General features: G+C 44.5%; 1 protein-coding gene across 1 annotated transcript in view; it reads right to left on the bottom strand.

The window, feature by feature from the left end:
• Window positions 1–16,945, bottom strand: part of LOC309564179 (C-type lectin domain family 2 member F-like) — a 33,266-nt gene extending 16,321 nt beyond the window's left edge. Inside the window, exons 1-3 of the mRNA XM_082268811.1 lie at window positions 16,884–16,945; window positions 6,271–6,330; window positions 797–907 (exon numbers count right to left, since the gene is read on the bottom strand). Coding sequence (XP_082124937.1) covers window positions 797–907; window positions 6,271–6,330; window positions 16,884–16,935 — 223 coding nt within the window. The 5' untranslated portion in view covers window positions 16,936–16,945. The remainder of the gene's footprint in view (window positions 1–796; window positions 908–6,270; window positions 6,331–16,883) is intronic.
• Between the last annotated feature and the right edge of the window lie 4,454 nt (window positions 16,946–21,399).

The following is a 21,399-nucleotide window of genomic DNA, read 5'->3' as shown; positions in this document are numbered from 1 at the left end:
GATCGCAGGTTCAGCTATGCTGAACCCTGCAATCTGACCCTGCCTGTCACTTAGGAGATCCGCCCGCTCTGTTTACACAAGCAGGCGGATCTCCAAACTCGATTCCCCGACGATCGGGGAAGAGCGGCGGTGATCACCGCTGCTCCTCCGGCGGCGCGCGCACGGCGCTCACAAGGGGAGGAGTACAGCGACGTAGGTCTACGTCGCTGGACGGGAACGAGCCACTTTGCCACAGTACAGTCAACGTGACCGGTCGGCAAGTGGTTAAAAGCAATCAAAACTTGAAATGACATTTCTCAAGTCATCGAATGTTCTGAGAATTTTCATATGAGTGTTTTTATGAACATTTGTTTGAAAATCTCCTAGTGTATGGCCAGCTTAAGATCTCCAAGCCAGGAAAACTGATAAAAGGTGACACAATCTGCCGGCTTCCATGCAAAAATTCAGACACTTTCATGTGGGTGTAGCTCTTTCTCATATTTCTAAAATATGTATATATTGCACATGCACATCAGCCCATGCCCTCAAAGAGCTTACAAGCTAAGATCCCTAACTCATATTCATACATACCTGTATACTTCATATACTATAACCTACCAGCATGTCTTTGGAGTGTGGGAGGAAACCCACGCAGGCACATAAAAGGATATACCTACACAGTGTACTGTTATATGTAGCAATTTTGTAAGGGCTGGAACTGCTTTTTGAAACATTGATTTTTCTTTTTTTGCACATCATTCTGTCTTGTTAACTTATTAATAAAAATTGTGTAGAGTTGATAAAAATTAGGACTTACTTCCTGCAGACAGAAGAGCAGCGAGGATGATGATCACAGTTAGTAATATTGTTGCTCCAATTATAACATAGAGTAAAGGAACTCTGTATGACATGAGTTTCTGCCAAACTTCTAAAAACAATAGAGAGATCAGACATTAGAGGTACATAAAGTCTGATATTTATCATTATTGGTGTAGGAATCAGAGAGATAGAACATAACGGAGTCACAGATGAACACTTCAGAGTGAATGGAGGTATGTGCCCACTGCTTGTATGTTACATGGAGGAAATCCACCCACATAGCTGCTATAGGGCCTAAAGTATGGGGGCACCCAGTGAGCCCCTCCTGAGTAGCGATCGACCGATATAGTTTTTTTATTGCCAATACCGATATTTTGGTCATCACGTATCAGTATCGGCCGATATTTTCAGACATTTAAAAAAAAAAAAACATTTTATTTATTTATTTTTACAGGTACTGTTGTGGAGGGATCTGGGGGTCTAAAAGACCCCAAACCCCTCCCCTGCACTTAAAAGCATTCAAAACACCAAGTTTGGCTGTTTTGAATGCTGTAATTTTTTTGAATTTGCTGCCGAGTACCCGGAAGTGATGTCAGGACATCACTTCTGTGTTTTTACATGGAGACCCGATCAGAGCCGAATGCGGCTTTGATCGGGTCTTTGGCAGCCGTGCAGGTAGGATCTCCCGGTGGGACGGGAGACCCAGACGAGCGCGGAAGGTGGTGGGAGGGGGGGGACGTCCCCTCCCGCTCCTTGTAATGATAGTCGAGCGGCTTCTCAGCCACATCGATTGTCATTACAAGACAGCCGACCGTGAGCTATGGATGCCGGTACCGGGGTGATGCCTCTAGCTGCAGGCATCACTCTGGTATAGCACTTTCCCGCAATATCGGCAAAATCGGTAACCTCAGGGGCCGATTCCGATATATCGGGGAAAGTGCATATCAGCCCCCAATATATCCCCCCCCCCCCCCCCCCTGATATATACTCCTGAGTCCCTGCAACCACCACCTGCAAGAATTCCTGGCTCCCGACCATGTTACTACTTTTTTCCCTCTATGGCATGAATCCTCAAACTACGGCCCTCCAGCTGTTGCGGAACTACACATCCCATGAGGCATTATAAAACTCTGACATTCACAGACATGACTAGGCATGATGGGAATTGTAGTTCCTGAACAACATAATTTGAAGACCCCTGCTCTATGGCAAGCATAGGCCCATTACTCTCTAGTGTCAGGACATTGGACCTGTGTTATCACTTATAGGTCTGTCTTTCCCCCAGCGTGTGACAGGACAATGAAAGGAGAAGTAGTAAGCCTATGAGCTCATCTCTCATTTTCCTATCTCCTCCTATCAGCCTGCTTTTTGTCAGCACATGAGAACAACTGATTGGCTTACTGTGTTACTTCTCCCTCTCACAGTCCTAGCTCTGCTGTGCAGGGACTCCAAGAGGCCGATACCAGGTAAAATTCTGTTTTTACATTCCTTGCATTAAAGAAAAGACACTTAAAGTAGAACTATCGGCAAAACTTTTTTTTTCCACTTTGAATAGAGCAAGGGAGGGTTGTAACCCCTGTCCCATTGCAGAGATTTCCCTTCACTTCCTGTCCCATAGCCCAACTGGAAGTGAGAGGAAATCCCTGAAAATAAAATGAATTCCTTGGGGACTCCTAGGCCACCAAAACTAGTGTCCCCATTGGAAGATTTCCCCTCTTATTTTTCTGGGGAAAACCCAAAATGTGGGATTTTCTTTTACTTTCACTTTCAATGATAATGGTAAACAGGACAAATGGAGAGGGGAAATCTCCCTAAAAGGGGTACAGACAGCAATAAAAACCTGACTGGGGTTCTAATCCCTCTCCACTCCACTCCACCCAAAAATGTTTAAAAAAAGTTTTGCCTATAGTTATACTTTAATAATGTATTGTGAATGGAAATCTTTAATATTTGTGTCTCATATATTTCTATTGTTTAGCCTTAAGTGAGCTTAGTGGGAAGGAAAATGTTAGAGTCACGCACGTATGAACCTGCACATTGTTCCCCAGAGCAGAGGTTGGCATAGTGACAATCTAATCACACAGTGCTGCTTTGTCTCCTGGGCTTTTCTCTACCATTGCAGCCCAATCACTTGTGTGCTGTAAGAGCTTCATTTTCTTGCTTCATAGAAACCTTCAGCAGGTAAAGTAGAGGTTGCATTACTGACCACCTTCTGAAAATGCTGTTTTCCTACCTGTATCAATTTTTTTGAGACAAGCATGAAGCCAGTGAGATCAAGACTGGTCTCTGTTTTTCTTCCTGGTTCTGGTTTGAAGACAAACGGTCTGCCAGACAGTCAGGGGCCCAGCATTTTTAGGAGATTTGCAGTGACATCCTCCACTCTGTCTCCTCTTTGCTTTTGAGACAGTTCTCCCCCACATTTGCTAAATCAAGAAAAAACAATTCCACCAGTTCTAACGGCAATCCATCACATCCACATCCATATAATCGGGAATAACAGCCAAAAATGAAGAAGGCTAGTAGCCATTCTCATAAATTGTGGACTTTTAAGGATGTGGGATTGTCATATAAAGGGAGCAAACAATCATATATTTGTTAAACATATAATATTTAATTAAATCAATTAAAATTGTGTAATACACTGACATATACAGTACAATTAATCAGAGACATGGCTCAACCAGTTATAAAAAAATTGACAAGCTGATCCATATATTAGAGGTCCGACGCGTTTCACAGAGCATGGAGTAATTTCCAATCTGCTTCTTCTGAGACCCTCAGCCTACTTTTGATTGTCACATAACATAAAAGAAAGAAATACAGTTTTTAAGTATACATTCATAAAAAATCTAAAGCGAATATATCTCTGCAGATCAAACATAACAATGATCACCAATTCTAAACATTACAGCTTCTTTTCACTTTATTTGGTAGAATTGGTGAGCATTGTTATGTTTTGACCTGCAGAGTTATATACACTTTTTAGATTTTTTTCTGAATGAATATTTAAAAACTGTATTTCTTTCTTTTAAGTTATGTGACAATCAAAAGTAGGCTGAGATTCCCTGAAGAAGCAGATCAGAAATTACTCTATGCTCTGCGAAACATGTCGGCCCTCTGATATATGAATCAGCTTGTCGCTTTTTTGTACAACTGGTTGAGCCATGTCTCTGATTAATTGTACTGTATATGTCAGTGTATTACACAATTTTAATTAATTTAATTAAATATTCTTTGTTTAACAAATATATGATTGTTTGCTCACTTTATAGGACAATCCCACATCCTTCAAGTCCGCAATTCATGAGAATGGCTATTAGCCTTCTTCATTTTTGACTGTTATTCAAATTTGCTAAATCATTTTTCTACCATGCTGAAAAATTGGTTGTAATTTTGCATGCAAGTCAGAACACATGCAGCTGAAAGTGTCAGAGGAGGGACATTTCCACCCTTCTCCAGCATGGCAGTTTTGCTTTGGCTCATTATGCAATGCGGGAACCCTGCAAATCAACTGCGGGTTCCCGCATCACATTGAACTCGCATGGCAGTTCACACTGGGGGTGTCAATACAAAGTTAACGACACTCCCCAGATCAGCTCGCATATCGCAGTGCAAACTGACAGTTCGCACATGAATCGGATCGCACTGGTGTGAACCACCAAGTGATCCGATTCTGCTGTGGACCCAAAAAAGGGTCCTGTGCGAGTTCAGTGCGATTCAGATGCAAATTCAGCCATACAATCTGTATGGCTGAATTCGCATCGCACAGACATTGCATGTGATTTTAGGAGCAGTGCGCTCCGAATCACATGCAATGTCTGTCATCGCATTAGTGTGAACCGGCGCGGTGTGGATCATAGAAGCCATACCAAGCAGTCTCTCCCTGCAGAATGTCTTCACAAACTTTGGGAGACCTTATGGATATACAAACTTCATACATTCAAACACAAAGGTCTCAATTCGAGTTCTGAGCTTAACACAGTATTGAGAAAAATGTTTTTATGTCTTCTTTTATTTTTATATTATTATCATTATTATAGTAATATTTTATTTAGGTATTCAGTAATATTCATGTTAGCAACATCCATCGGTTCTTTTCTTTTTCTCTGTAGTATTTATTATTTAGCACTTACTTTATTTGATTACACTTTTTGTTTTTTTATTGTGGCTCCACTTTGTTTTATTTTTTTTTCCAATGATAAATATTTCCACTTTCTTTCATCTTTTTCTTTTAGTAAAAGTTTCTTGATACAATGTATCTACGTGGCATTTTGCTGTCAATGTACTTGCACTCCCTCTGCTGGTAAACTTCTATTAAAGCAGCTTGTGTTGTTGGTATACCATACCAGCTTTGTTTAAAGACCCTGGATACATACTGTACATTTAGTGAGCCTTAGAACTTGTTAATCTTCATAAGTTAAAACACTTATTTCTCTTTGTATTATTTTTTCATAAGTTAAATAAGTTAAATAAGTTTCATAAGTTTCATATTTCTTCATAAGTTAAAACACTTATTTCTCTTTGTATTTATTACATATATATTTTACAAAATATTATTTTTTTTTTCCTCATTGGTGACTTGTCCACTATTTCTCCAGGTTTTCCTGCTATTTAGAGTTTAAATCTTCTCCTGTAGTGGTGGCCCCCAGGCTTAAGAAAGGGTCTTGATGCCCGGAAACATGTTGCTGTTGTTTCCAGTTTCCAGTGTCGCACTGTGCGCCTCTCTTGCAGCTTTCTAGCTCTCTGAGTGTTCCATATGTTGTTATTGATGGTTGCACACTTACATCGGTTCAAGGCTGAGCTGGTGAGCTTTGCTATATCCTGGACCTTTTCCGAAATCACCTGTCTCCATATGACATCTGAAAATTTCTGATTCCTCTTCATCATGGTGTTGGTTATCCTGATCTTTGATGAGAGTGGATGCTTTGTATTAACCAAATAAAGTAATATTGTTGCTGACATCTTTTTGTGCTCTGCTGATTATGCTCAATCCAATCCACAATGCTCATGCTTTCTGAGCAGCTCATGTTAGAGCAGAACTACCATGAGTAGCCTACTGTGCAATAAGGCACTAGACCCCATAGATGAATTATTCCACATAAAAGCCTTCCATTCCAACCTGTTGATGCTGACTTCACTTTCTGTGGGTTAGGCTGAGCTGTTGTACAGAAGTTTTCAATGGCCAGTCGGACATTTGCAGTACTAAGTGATGCAATGGGCAAGAATGTCAAATGCTAATTCTTTTTCAATTGTTTTTTTCGTTATCACAGAGAGATATACGATCACAAAATATTGCTTTACATGTTTCTTGGGCTGGTTTATACAGGCAAAATTTTATTGCAAAATAACACGCTGTCGATGCAAATACCTGGGCAAGTTCAAACACCAACCCAAGCTATAAAACACCCAGCAAAGGAACAGCAATACAGCTCAGTACAGTACACATTCATACATACATATGCAATTTCATACCTTTTTTAGGATTATATATATCTTTTTCAATGTCCTTGTTTGTGAGGGGTTTTAAACATCCTGTATAGAGAGAAAAAACAGAACTTTTGTTACATTTATTCTTAGGACATCAATACATCAATGCACGGTATAGGAACAGCAAATAAAGTATACAGCTACACTACAGTATATGGCCTAATGTTTGTGGACACCCCTCCAAATGATTGAGCTCTGGTGCTTTTAGTGAAGTGGCTAATACTGACACATACAAAGACAAGGAAGACAATTGTGCCATTCCAGCATTGTGGAAGATCTTTTCCATTCCAGTATGACTGTGGCCCTATGTACAAGGTCAGCTCTAAAAGGAATGGTGTGACCAGTTTGGTGTGGAGGAACTCGAATGTCCTGACCTCAACCCTAGTGAACACCTTTGGGGTGAATTGGAATGGGTGAAAACTGCCAAAATCTCATTGAATGTCTTACCAGAAGAGTGGAGGTTGTTTTAGCCACAGAGGAGTGCCAACTCCAAATGGATGACCATGGCTTTGGAATGGGTATTCCAACAGGCTCATGCAGGTGTGATAGTCAGGTATCCACAGTCATCTAGCCATGTAGTTTATCTAGAGCAGCCTTTATCAGCTTTTACAACACAGAGGAACCCTTGAAATACATTTTTGGTCTCTGGTAACCCCTGCTAAAACTACTTTATCTACAGCTCATAGTATAAGAGTGTGATGATCAGTAAGATAAATCCCCCTTACATTTGTTGCCAGTAGGTAAAATCCCTCCTTACAGATAGCTACAAAGATTATTGATGTCAGTGGCTACATGTTTGACAACAAAAATTGCTCATTGCACCTCTATCAATCTCAAGAGGAACCTTGGGGTCCCATGGAACCAAGGTTGAGAATAGGGGCTCTTTCACAAGGGCAGACCGATAAGGTCCGCCTGTCAGTTTTTCAGGCGGATCCAATTGGACCCTTCTCCTCTATGGAGCAGCAGGTGTCCATAGACGCCCGCTCTCATCCGATGTGATCCTGTCCAATAAAAACAGACAGATGGCGGATTGGATCAGATGGCAGTCAGGTGTAAGCAGACAGGTGGTCCCTTTACATCCGGCCGCATGGAGAGGAGAGCGGGCTGTGTCTTCATAAGTGGAGCGGATACAGACCAGCCACCCACCTGCTCAGTGGGGATCAGGGGACAGATTCCTAGCTGAGCAAGTGAACTCCAACGGAACCCACCCAATTTGGAAGCAGGCCTAGGTGGACTCCAACTGAACCCACCCTATTTGGAAGGGGGATAGCTGATCTATGGACTAGCAGTGCAGAGAGATACAGTCAGGGCCGTTTGAAGGAATTTGGGGGCCAAAGCAAAATGGACATGGAGGCCCCCCCCCCCCCCCACCACACACGCAAAGCCCCATCTTCCACATTCCCCACATCCTTGTCCATCTAGATTTAATTTTCAAGCACGTAGAGAATAATTTCTCAGAGTCCACTTCTAAACTCATGTCTAAGGTGGGACAGACTGATAAGTGGGGGAGAGACTGTCCATGCTGCTAAATTCTGGCAAATGCAATGTTATGCGACAATGTGAAAAGGACTGACAGATTTGGGGCAGTGAGGGAGGGAAAGCAGTAATTGAGGCGGGCACTGATAGTAATGGAGGGTTATGAAGGAGGGCAGTAGAAGGCAAGGCAGACTGGTATCCACTAAGATCTCTGATCATCTTATAAGCTTTATATTTTTCGTTAAACTTAAGTGACCCCTATACAACAAGTTGCCAGATATTATCGCCCCCCCACGTTCCCCCACCATATGCGCTAGATGATACCAGGGGAACTTTTTTCTTATGCTATGGAACTATCCAGCTGTCTGTTAACAGGTAGGTATTGTTCCCAATTGGTCCAATTTTTGCACGAAAAAATGGAGTGACAGACTGCCAGTGTGATCATACCTGTCGCTGGCCTGGTCCGGTCCACGTGTGTGAGGAGGATGTGATGACTCGTGGTGTGTCTCTCTCTGGCAAAGTTCGCGGGCCTGGTGGGGTGGCGCCACTCCCGCGCGCGCTTTAGGCAACCTAGGCTGGGACGGGGCTGGTGCGCGCTGCGCAGATGCGCGCCGCCGCGCAGATGCGCGCCGCCGCGCAATCTACCCCTAGTGAGCCGGCGCCACGTGACGTCATGCCGCTCCTTCCGCTGTGTGCCCGCCCGCCGGCCTGTAACAGGCCGCCTGTGTGTGAGGCCGGCCTGTGTGTGTGAGGCGCGGCCGCGGCGTTTGTGTTTTGGGTTTTTGGGATGTCAGTCTGTGTCTTGGGTCCCCAGGCCACCTCGGGAGCACCAAGCAATTGCTTGTTTTGCCTGCCTTGAGGCGACGGGCCTGGATACAGTATATAGACAACAGATTTAAAGAACAAACCAGAAGAACTGCATCAATATACAGAAAGAGAGAAAAAAAGGAGAAACTTTAAAGGACAACTAATTTATAGATTATAGTAATAACTACATGTAGCAAATATATGTAAAGAACCCATTGAAGATTGGCAGTTTTTTTTCTCTCTTTGTGTATTCGTTATTTTTTTTTTTTTTTTTTTTATGGCTTATTAAATTGCTGCCACGGAGGCAAGGCTTTTTATAAAGAGCAAGTTCCAACCTGTGTAAATATGTGTTCGTTACACCATCTGTTCCCAACCCATATACAAACAAAGGTAACCAGAGAACAACTTATCTACACACACGCACATACTGATTGTATTTACCTAATCAAGCATGCAATGTGATAAAGTTTTCCACAAATATCATATAAAATACAAAGGTTAAACTACCACATTTTTATTCTATAGGTCTTTTGCTTTCATGAAATTTAAAGTAGCCGATGCACATTCACAGATATATAAGAACATTCTTTAGAGGGAAGCGTGGGATTGTCAGGCTCGGTTCACACTATTGCGATGCGGGAAGGCTGCGAATTCGCAGCCTGTTCCCGCATCGCACACGCACCCCCGGCAGTTCACACTGCCATATGCGATCCGCTGGGGGTGTCAATGTAATCTTAACGACACCCCCAGTTTGATCGCATATCGCAGTGCGATCGTGCAGTTCGCACAGGATCGGATCGCACAAGTGTGAACCGCTGTGCGATCCGATCCTGATGCGGCAGCAAAAATGCCTCCTGTGCGTCTTTGCTGCGGGTGCGGTGCGAATTTAGCCATACAAACTGTATGGCTAAACTCGCACCGCACAGCTGATCGCATGTCATGTCGGAGCAGTGCGCTCCGACATGACATGCGAACCGGGCACACGCAGAAGTGTGAACCGGGTCTTACTGCTTATACACTTTAAGTACTATGAATAAGGACCAGGGAATTTAACAATACAATTAATAGCATATTATATATAGACTTAGGTATAATCATGATGCTAAAATAGGAGTCAGGTCATGAGTAATATTTAAAGCAGAATTCCCGGTTATGTATTAATGGGAAATACATTTTTTTCTTATTTTTTAAAGTAGTTCTGTTGTGAAATATTAATAATAAGTGGGTAAGTGGTTAGCACTACCACCCAGCAGCATTGGGGTCAGTGTTGGGGCCAGTGTTGGGGGTAACTAGTTACAAAGTAACTGATTACAGTAACTACATTACTTTTTTGGTAACTAAGTAAAGTAACTAGTTACAATACTAATATTGGTAACTACACTACTTTACTAGGCTATAGGAGGTAACTACACTACTTTACTAGGCTATAGGAGGTAACTACACTACTTTACTAGGCTATAGGAACGCGCTTTCCTGCGTTACCCAAGCCGTGCGATACAATCGTTATTTCGAAGAATAGAGAGGGATGAAGTTTATGACTTTTTGTTGCACTTTATGTTTTATTCTGTTTTTTCTGATTTTGTTCTCATGTTTCCCAAAGCCTGTGTTTATACAATAAACTATATGCAGAAAGAGTGTCATGTATCTTCTTCTACACGGTCAATTAAGAAAGAGGAAAGTAAAGTAATAAGTAGTGAAGTTACTTTTCAAATGCAGTAACTAGTAAAGTAATCTCATTACAATTTACAGAAGTAACTAGCAACTAGTAACTAGTTAAATTTTTTGAGTAACTACCCCAACACTGATTGGGTCATTGGTTTGAATCCCAACTACGACATTACCTGCCTGGTGTTTGCATGTTCTCCCTGTGTCTGTGTGGGTTTCCTCCCACACCCCAAAGACATAATAGGAAGCTAATTGGCTCCTGTTTAAATTGTATGTGTGCACTATATCGTCAAAAGTATTGGGACACCTGCCTTTACACGCACATTAACTTTAATGGCATCCCAGTATTAGTCCGTAGGGTTCAATATTGAGTTGGCCCACCCTTTGCAGCTATAACAGCTTCAACTCTTCTGGGAAGGCTGTCCACAAGGTTTAGGAGAGCGTCTATGGGAATGTTTAACCATTCTTCAAGAAGCGCATTTGTGAGGTCCGGCCTGGCTCGCAGTCTCCACTGTAATTCATCCCAAAGGTGTTCTATCTGGTTGAGGTCAGGGCTCTGTGCAGGCCAGTCAAGTTCCTCCACCCCAAACTCAGTCATCCACACTATATTGCCAAATATATTGGGCCATGCCTCCAAATCATTTGGTGGAGAGAAGATTAGGGTGTGGAGTTGTTTTGCAGGGGTTGGGCTTGGCCCCTTATCTTAAGGCGTCAGCATACCAAAACATTTTCGACAATTTCATTCTCCCAACTTTGTGGGAACAGTTTGGGGGTGGCCCCTTCCGGTTCCAACATGACTGTGCACCAGTGCACAAAGCAAGGTCCATAAAGACATACTGTAGATGAGCGAGTTTGGGGTGGAGGGACACAGTAATGCTGTAGATACTGCCAGATGGAACCACAGTGCACAGTGGGGGCAACAAGTATCCGACACACTGGAGAGAATTGTGTGCTAAAGACTTTTGAGCCGGTGTAGCTCTTTAAAGGAATGAAGACTGGAGTCATTGAGCCATTCCAATCCTTTGAACAACCACATTGGGTGCCTTTGCCAATCAAACTACCTACGGGCCCTTTTTGCGCTGACTCTCTCTACCACTTTGTTCACCCACCTGGGAACCCCCACAGAGTACTTAGGATGGGAATGCTCCAAAACGATATGGTGATACCACCTTTCTCCTGCGCTTAGAATCCAAGCTCCCCGACCACACTTCCCATGGGACACACATATGGCGTCTCGGATGGCTAGAGTCTTGCTGCCCTAAAAGGACTGGGGTAGTCCAACAGTACTACAGGCAAAAAGAAACAAAAAAGAAGGGCGCAGCGACCTAGCGCATTATCCTCAATAGTGTGGCTTTATTAGTACAACATATAAAATGGCTACTCACAAACAAAGGTAGGAAATAATCATATCAAGCTCAATAGCTCCAGTGTCAGGAATAGTCCATGTGTTAGTCCATAGTCCTATTAAGATGACGGCTGACGCGTTTCGAGGCTTAGCCTCTTCCTCAGAGCCACCTCAGGCCACACCTAAGCCTCGAAACGCGTCAGCCGTCATCTTAATCACATGGGCTTTCTGATCAGGTCTGCCTGTCAGTTTTCTTCAGGCGGACCTGATCAGATGCTCAATGTACCTCTATGGAGCAGCAGATGTCAGCGGTGACATGTCTGCTGACACCCGCTGCTGTCCGATCTGATGTGGTAAGTGAAATCCGGATGGATGGAAACCCTATTTTCCATCCGTCTGGAGGATTGGATCGGATGAAAACGGACAGGTGGTCCCTTTTCATCCAATCTACTAGAGGAGAGACGGGATCTGACAGCTCTGTCTCTGCAAAGTAAGCGGAGACAAGGCTGTCATCTGCCTGCTCGGGCAAAAAGTCCATGTGAAAGGAGCCTGGAGCTCCGCTTAAGGCAGCTCTTCGGTTTCTCAGTTCCTCATACTGTGGCTGTTTATGGTAATAGGCGTTGGCATTTTCTGTTGAAATAGTTTCATGTTACAAACTAGATAAGCTGGTTCTATTGCCAAGCGTTCATTTCCTAGAACAAAAACAGTCCTGGGAGGATTAAAGTTCATTCTAATGCAGCATAATGCTTAACGTGGCCCAATAGATGTTTTTTTTTAAAGGCAACCAGGATGTTTTTTATTGTAGCCAATCAGCTTCTAACTAGTAACTTCAGCTTGTTCAAATAAAGTAAAACTATAGAAATAAAGCAACAATGGCAAAAAGGGGAGGGGAACAGAGGGAGAAAAGGAGGGGGCAGAGGGATTTTTGTGGTACCATAGAACTTTAGGTAGGAATATTTTGTTAAAAAATTCTTTATTTAACAAGCAAAATTCATTATTTAAAACCGAATAATGATTATAATCACAAATACAAATACATATTGATATACTAAGATCGCTTCACATATAAGCTAAAAAAAAGCAGATAACTGCGATTTGGCCTTGCCCTTTTTAAATAATGCATTGTATTTGTTAAATAAAAAATTTAATTAAATAAAGAATATTTTAACAAAATATTCCTACCTAAATTTTTTTGGTACCACAAATATCCCTCTGCCACCCTCCACACCCAAAAGAGTCTGCGGTGAATAACAACCATTATGCCCTGGGAAACTTTTATGAGTAGTAAAGAGGATGTCTAATATGCTGACAGATTACGAGACAAGTCACATCTAGAATCGCTGAGAACTCTTGAAGTTTCTGGTTATAATTACCACTGCAACTAGCATAATGAGATCATCAAGGTTCTGCTCTCTGCTCACTGCTACTTTAACAAAGTAAATCTGGGTTTGTAAAGGCATTAGATGCACGCAAAGTGGATTTATATCCTTTCTGGCTATTAGGAAATCAGTTTAAGTGCCGATTCACATATATGCAATGTCAGACATCGCATGTGATTCGCACTGCACTGCTCTGCAAATCACATGTGATGTCTGTGCAATGCCAATTCAGCCATCCAGATTGTATGGCTGAATTGGCATTGCATTCGGACCAAAGTCGCACAGGACCCTTTTTTTTGGTCCGCACCCGAATCGTATCGCATGGGTGGTCGCACCTATGCGATCCAATTCCTGTCCGAACTGACAGTTCGCACTGCGATATGCGAACTAATCTGGGGGGTGTCGTTTTGTATTGACACCCCAGCGATTCGCATATGGCAGTGTGAACTGCTTGCGAGTCGGGTGCGATGTGGGAACCTGCATTGGATTTGCGGGGTTTCCGCATTGCACCAATGTGAACCAGCACTAAACAGTTACAGGATAGAAGAGACAATGCAAGGAAGAAACAATCGTTTTTCCATGAGATTACTCTTAATACAATAAATATAGTAAAAAATAAAATAATATATTAGTGCACCAGATGGTGTCACTCGTCTCTTATTCCATAGCTCCTAACAACAAAGGCTTGAAGCCTACGAGTTGTTCCATTTCTTCTATTTTCTTTTATACCAGGAAATTGCGCCTTGTCAGGGATTTTCTGCTTTTCATAGCTGGTATGACAACATAACTTTCTGTTGTAGACAGTAGGGTCTGATTAACTCCTATAGGCTCTTGTATTCATTAGTCCAGGCTTTCTCAACCTTTGAAATACAGAGGAACCCTTGAAAAAACACTCTGGCCTCGGGGAACTCCTGCTAAAAATGACTAGACCTACAACTCATGATACATTAGTGTGATGGTCAGTGGGAAGAATAACTCTCTTACAGATAGCTAGAAAGATCAATGATGTCATTGGGAACTTATCTGAAAGGCAGAAACTGATCATTGGCCAAGGAACCCCTAGCAACCTCTGGAGGAACCCTGGTGGGGAGACCCTTATCTAGATGTTTCATTTGACCCCAAGAGTAAGAGCCGGTTCACACTGGGGCGACTCAAAGTTGCCCCGACTGTGAAGCTGCCCGTGCAGCACGACTTCATCGCGGCTTGCTAACGACTTCTCTAATAGAAGTCAATGCAAGCCGCTCCGATGTCACCCCCAAGTAGTGCAGGAACCTTTTTCTAAGTCGGAGCGACTTGAGTCGCTCTGATTAGAACGGTTCCATTGCACAGAATGGAGGCCGAAAAGTCGTGGCAATGTGAACCGGCTCTAAGGAGCATTCTTCCCACTGACCATCACACTAATGTATCATGAGTTGTAGATATAGTCATTTTTAATACTACATACCAGTGCACTAAGTCTTTTATCACAGCAACTGGAAACAATCTGCCACAATCTGCCAACTATATTTTGGGTAAAAAAAAACAAAACACACAAGTCCATCTAGTTCACTCAATAGAAGGAAAGAAATAATATATATATATATACATATATACTGAATATAAACAATCCTATACCCACAGTTGATCCATAGAAAGGCAAAAAAAAAAACAATAAATCATGATCCAATTTGCTCCAGCAGGGGGAAAAAATCCTTCCTGATCCACCAAGAGGCAATCAGATATTCCCTGGATTAACTTTACCTATAAATAGTACCCAGTTATATATTGTACATTTAGGAAAGAATCCGGGCCTTTCTAAAAACAATCTCTTAAGCTAGCCAGAACCAGCTCTTGAGGGAGTCTATTCCACATTTTCACAGCTGTTACTGTGAAGAAGCCTTTCCCTATTTGGAGATGAAATCTCTTTTCCTCTAGACGTAAAGAGTGCCCCCTCTGTGATGACCTTAAAGTAAATAACTCAACAATAACTTCACTATATGGACCCCTTATGTAGTTATACAGGGTGATCATATAACTCCTTAGGTATTTATGCATGGTAATCATATCCCCCCTTATGTATTTATACATGGTGATCATATCCCCCTTATGTATTTATACATGGTGATCATATCCCCCCTTATGTATTTATACATGGTCATCATATCCCCCCTTATATATTTATACATGGTCATCATATCCCCCCTTAGATATTTATACATGGAGATCATATCCGCCCTTATGTATTTATGCATGGTAATCATATCCCCCCTTATGTATTTATACATGTTGATCATATCCCCCCTTATGTATTTATACATGGTGATCATATCCCCCCTTATGTATTTATACATGGTGATCATATCCCCCCTTATATATTTATACATGGTCATCATATCCCCCCTTAGATATTTATACATGGAGATCATATCCCCCTTATGTATTTATACTAGGGATCAACCGATTATCGGCAAAGCCAAAATATCGGGGGCCGATATGCACTTTCCCTGATATATATCGGAATCGGCCATATTACCGATATTTCGGAAAGTGCTGTACCGGAGTGATGCCTGCAGCTAAAGACATCACTTCGGTACCGGTGTCCATAGCCGATGGTCAGCTGTCTTGTAATGACAACCGATGCCTTGCAGGGCTCGCCCTGGTCTTCCGTCCCACCGAGTGACCCGGACCAGTTTTCCCAGGCACTCGGCTAAAGTAGTGTAGTCTTTTATAAACATAGACTACACGGAGCGGAGGGAGCATGAGAGGAGCTGGAGCGCAGAAGGCTGGAGGGGCGGAATTAATTTCAGCTGGTGAGGCGGAGCTGGATTGCAGACGGCTAGAGAGGCGGAGTTTCGACCACAGCCGAGTGCCTGGTTTCGGCACAACACCGAACAACCAGCCTGCACGGCCGCTGTCCTTGGCAGGACACTGCCGAAGACCCATTCAAAGCTGCATTCGGCTCTGATAGGGTCTCCATGTAAAAACCCGCAAGTGATGTCATGACATTACTTCCAGGTACTCTGCGCCAAATTCAAAAAAATGACAGCATTCAAAACAGCCAAACTTGGCGTTTTTAATGGTTTTAAGTAGTGATCGACCGATATCGTTTTTTTAATGCCGATACCGATATTTTGGTCATCGGATAGCGGTATCGGCCGATTTTTTTTGGACATATAAAAACGGCGGTGGAGGTAGGATGCCTCGGTCTCCCAGTGGGCGAGCCGTGGAAGGCGGCAGGACGTCCCCTCCCGCTCCTTGTAATGACAGCTGAGCGGCTTCGGTTGTCATTACAAGATAGCCGACCGTCGGTTATGGACGCCGGTACCAGGGTGATGCCTCTAGCTGCAGGCATCACTCTGGTACAAGCACTTTCCCGAAATATCGGTAATATTGGTTATCTCAGGGGCCGATTCCGATATATCGGGGAAAGTGCATATTGGCCGCCGATCATCGGTCGATCACTAATAATATATATATATATATATATATATATATATATATATATATATACACAACATAGCTTCCAACAGAAAATTGTAAGGTATGCAACAGAACTCAATATAATATATAATATACTATATAATAATAATAATATATAATAATATATGATAAGGAACAAATACACAAAAAAAGGAAAAAAAAGCCATATATACAGGGAAAAAAAGTTGCACTGATAATTCAGTAAAAAAAATAAAAAATAAATAAATACTAAACATATAACAGAACAATTAGTGATTAAATACAAAGAGATGGAAAAAAACAGAAATACAAAGAACACTAAATGAAAAAAAAACAACTGCTCTGTTGTTTGCACTAGTCCAGGTAAAACCTTGTAAACCTCGTACATATGTTAGAGAAATTGTCTGGATTCATCATGCAGTAGAAACAGCTTCAGCTCGGTGCAGCTTCGCCCTGCCCCTGAGTGCGGAGAAAAAAGCGTCCCTTACCCTCCTCCACTGCCTTAATATCAGACTCTTGTTGGCGTTCTCCGATCCCCATCCTGAAGGTGGATATATCTGCTTGAGATATTAGTAATTGCTACAAAAACGATGTACAGAGAGCAGAATTTAGTCAGATTCTGAGTCACAATCTGTCTGTGTAATAGGAGTTGAGTGGAACAAAAGATCCACCCCTAGAGACGAGTCAGAGAGGAAGAAACGAAACACAGGGCGTGGGAGGCGAAGCAAAATGAAAGCAAAAAAGAACTCTTCTTATATTTTTTATTAAACAAGCAAAAAATTTGGGGGAGCATACCCATGTATTTCTAAAGCTGCTGCAGCTATGAACCAAAACATGTATATTAAAAAAGAATAGCGCACACATGCAAAAGAAATTATTACCGAATTTGAAGACAATCCATAAATAAAAATGGGGATTTGGTCCCACTATATGGCCATATAGTGCTCAAGCCCACTACTGCGTCAAAGTATCCCATTATCAGTGGGTCCTACACTATCCATGAAAAAGAGATGAATCCAGCCTTTCTAACCCTTGGAGATAATACTCCTTGCTGGGAAAGATGTGCAAATGCACTACAGGGGACTCCTCCTATATCCACTTGATAGTGGAAATTTTTTTTCACACGTAACTCACACAGCTTTCTCCCAAGATTCACACATCGAATTAAAATGGAAAAATGGGAGAAACATTTTGCAAAACTATAAGTGCCGGTTCACACTAGTGCGATGCCAGACATCGCATGTGATTCGCACCACATTGCTGTGCAGATTACATGCCATGTCCATGCGATGCGACTTAAGCCATACAAAATGTATGCAGGACCCTTTTTTTGGTTCGCACTGCAATCGAAAATGCATGGGTGTTCACACCTATGCGATCTAATTCCTGCACCATTTTACAGTTCGCACTGCAATCTGCAAACCAATTTTGGGGTGTCACGCCAGTGATTTGCAGATCTCAGTGTGAAACACTGTGCGATTCTGGTGCGGTGCAGGAACGGGCACTGATTCGCAGGGTTTCCCGCATCTCTCCAGTGTGAAGTGGGACTAAACTCTAAATTTGCTTTGCAGAACTGTAGAATATATATTTCCTTTTTTTGAGTATGTAGTTAGGGTAGTTAATTTGTTTATTTCGTTTAAAGTGGTTGTCAATCTTTGATTAAAAAAAAAATAAATAAAATTAACAAACATGTTATACAAACCTGCTCTGTGCAATTGTTTTGCACAGAGCAGCCCCGATCTTCTCCTTCAGGGGTTGTCCGCTGGCAGTCCAGGCCTCTCCTCTTCATCAGGTGCCCCCACGGAAAGCCACTTTTCATGGGGGCAGTGCCGTAACTACCAGGGACCCAGCAGTCGCACTTGCGACCGGGCCCTGGAGTTCAGCCACTGTGGAGGGCCCTGCCCGCCCATTCTGTCACTGTTGGTGCCAAGGGTGACGAGTGCCTGCTGCAGTCAGATTAATGACATGACGTAAGGAGGCGGAGCAGACTGGAGCAGTGAGTCAGCTGACGAGCTGACTGCCAGTAGAGTGAAGGGGGAAGAGCTCTCTTCTCTGCGTTGAGACCCCATGTCAGTAGAGGTATCACTGGAGGCACCAGAAGAGAGAGCAGAGAGGCAGAGACACAGTGAGCAAGGAAGAGGGGGAATCGGTTGACACTGAGAGCTGGTGAGTGCCAGTGTCACCGATCCCATCCCTCCATCACCATCCCTCTGTCACTGATCTCATCCCTCCACCACCATTCCTCTGTCACTGATCTCATCCCTCCGCCACTATCCCTCTGCCACTGATCCCATCCCTCCGCCACCATCCCTCTGCTACTGATCCTATCCCTCCACTACCATCCCTTTGCCACTGATCCTATCCCTCCATCATCATCCCTCCGCCACTGATTCCATCCCTCCACCACTATCCCTCTGGCACTGATCCCATCACTCACCACTATCCCTCTGCCACTGATCCCATCCCTCCGCTACCATCCCCCTGCCACTGATTCCATCCCTCCACCACCATCCCTCTGCCAGTGATCCCATCCCTCCACCACCATCCCCCTGCCACTAATCTCATCTCTCCACCACAATCCCTCTGCCACTGATGTAATCCCTCCACCCCATCCCTCTGCTACTGACCCCATCCCTCCACCACTGAACCCCATCCCTCCACCACCATCCCTCTGCCACTGATTCCGTCCCTCCACCACTGATCCCATCCCTCCACCACCAACCTTCTGCCACTGATCCCATCCCCCCACCACCATCCCTCCGCCACTAACCCCATCTCTCCACCACCATCCCTCAGCCACTGATTCCATCCCTCCACCATCATCCCTCAGCCACTGATTCCATCCCTCCACCATCATCCCTCTCCCACTGATCCCTTCCCTCTACAACCATCCTTCCGCCACTGATCCCATATCCACCTCTGTCTTTAACTGATCCCATCCCCCTCCCATTGGGCAGTGGTGATGGGGTGGGTATAGGGATGACATCAGAGGCAGTGGACTGATGTGATCCCTATCCCCACCACCACCACCGATGTCATCTTTATCCCCACCACCTCCACTGATGTCATTCCTATCCCACCACCACCGCTGCTACTGATCCAATCCCCCTCACCACCATCAGTGGACTGATCCTATGCCCCCACCACCACCGCTGCTGCCACTGATACCACCCCCCCCCCAACACCAGTGGACTGATCCTACCCCCCCCCCCACCACCACTGCCACTGATCCCTCCCCCCTCCATCATTGGACTGATCCTATCCCCCCACCACCATTAGTGGTCTGATCGCACCACCCTCGCAACTGCTGCCACTGATCCCATCCCCCCCACCTCCCTCAGTGGATACCACCCCCCACACCACCACCTCTGCCACTAATCCTATCCACCCCCCACCACCACTGCCACTAATCGTGGGGGGAAACCTTCATGGTTTCTTTCACTGGAGCCCTGAAGGTTCTAGTTATGCCTCTTCATGGGGTACCCGCGTGATTCCATAAAATACATAGGCTTTTATTTAAGTCTGGTGAGTCAGTTTGGGGTTATTGGGGGAAGCAGCACATAGGGTGCTTTTTTGGCGCACACCTTCCCTTGAAGATTTTTCACCAAAAATATTTATTTTCAATTTTTTTGCACATTTTCTTGCACCTTTTTTGCACTTCATTGGACTTTCCTTTTTTATGATCACTAATCACTAATAATTTAGTCCCCCTTACATTAGAGACCCCCCTTACATCAGAGACCCCACACAGAGAGCCCTCCTCTTACATCAGACACCCCCCTTACATCAGAGACTCCCCACAGAGCCCCCCTTACATCAGAGACCCCCCACAAAGCCCGCCTTACACCAGAGCCCATCTTACATTAGAAACCTCCCTTACATCAGAGCCCCCCTTACATCAGAGACCCCCCTTACATCAGAGACCCCCAAAGAGCCCCCCTTACATCTGATACCCCCCTTACATCAGAGACCCCCCCAGAGCCCCCCCTTACATCAGAGGCCCCCCTTACATCAGAGCTCCCCCCACACAGAGCCCCCCTTACTTTAGAGACCCCCCCTTACATCAGAAACCTCCCACAGAGCCCTTCTTACATCAGAGACCCCCCATACATCAGAGACCCACACAGAGCCTCTCCTTACATCAGAGGCCCCCACAGAGCCCCCTTACATTTGTTTTATAAACTGAGGCAGGAGAGAGAGCTTCCTTACCCCAGGAACGAGGCCCAGGCTGTCTGCAGCTTTTCTTTTCTTCTTCTGTTTAAACTTCCCACCCACACATCCCTGGGGAGTGTGGGCAGGGCAGACCCAGGTGGAGAAGGGGCGGGAAGAGGAGGAGCTGACGATCTCTCTCTTCTGGAATCCCTGGAGACAGGAGGAGGGGGATCTGTCAGCGGCGGTGTCTCTGAGGCTGAGCTCTGTGAGATACACAGCTCAGCCCTGCAGCAGTAGGAGACAGAGGCACAGCCGTACAACGGGAGGTAAGCGGCGGCCGTGGCCTGGACAGGGCCAACACAGGCCGCGGCCGCCGCTTACCTCCCGCTGCACGGCCTGATCCTCTGTGAGCTGTGATGGCTGCACGGAAGCCCCTGTTGCCCATGGCGCCCTGTGCGGCCGCACAGCTCGCACACCACAAAGGCAGGCCCTGGACAGCGGCATCACTACTTCTGTCAGCCCAGCGCTGGAAGAAGCGAGGAGAGCAGGAGAGATCCTGGAGGAGGTGCCGGTTGTGTTTCCTCTTCCCCTCCTCCTCATAGGCTCGCACATAATGAAGTAGAGGGGGGGGTGCAATTTGCCATCTTTGCCCTGGGCACTGGATGATTTTGCCCCGGCACTGGCTCCTGCTGCGATCAATCTGTGCAATTAGAAGAGAGACAGCAGCTGGAACCGCAGCACTTGTGCACAATCGCTGGATCGGGCTCAGGTAAGGAAAAATGGGGGTATGGGGGGCGCTGGAGCACAGAAGGTTTTTCACCTTAATGCATAAAATGCATTAGGGTGAAAAAC

Source organism: Pelophylax lessonae (genome assembly GCF_965119305.1).
Source record: "Pelophylax lessonae genome assembly, chromosome: 9".
Taxonomy (NCBI): Eukaryota; Metazoa; Chordata; class Amphibia; order Anura; family Ranidae; genus Pelophylax; species Pelophylax lessonae.
This window is presented reverse-complemented; position numbering and strand designations above follow the sequence as displayed.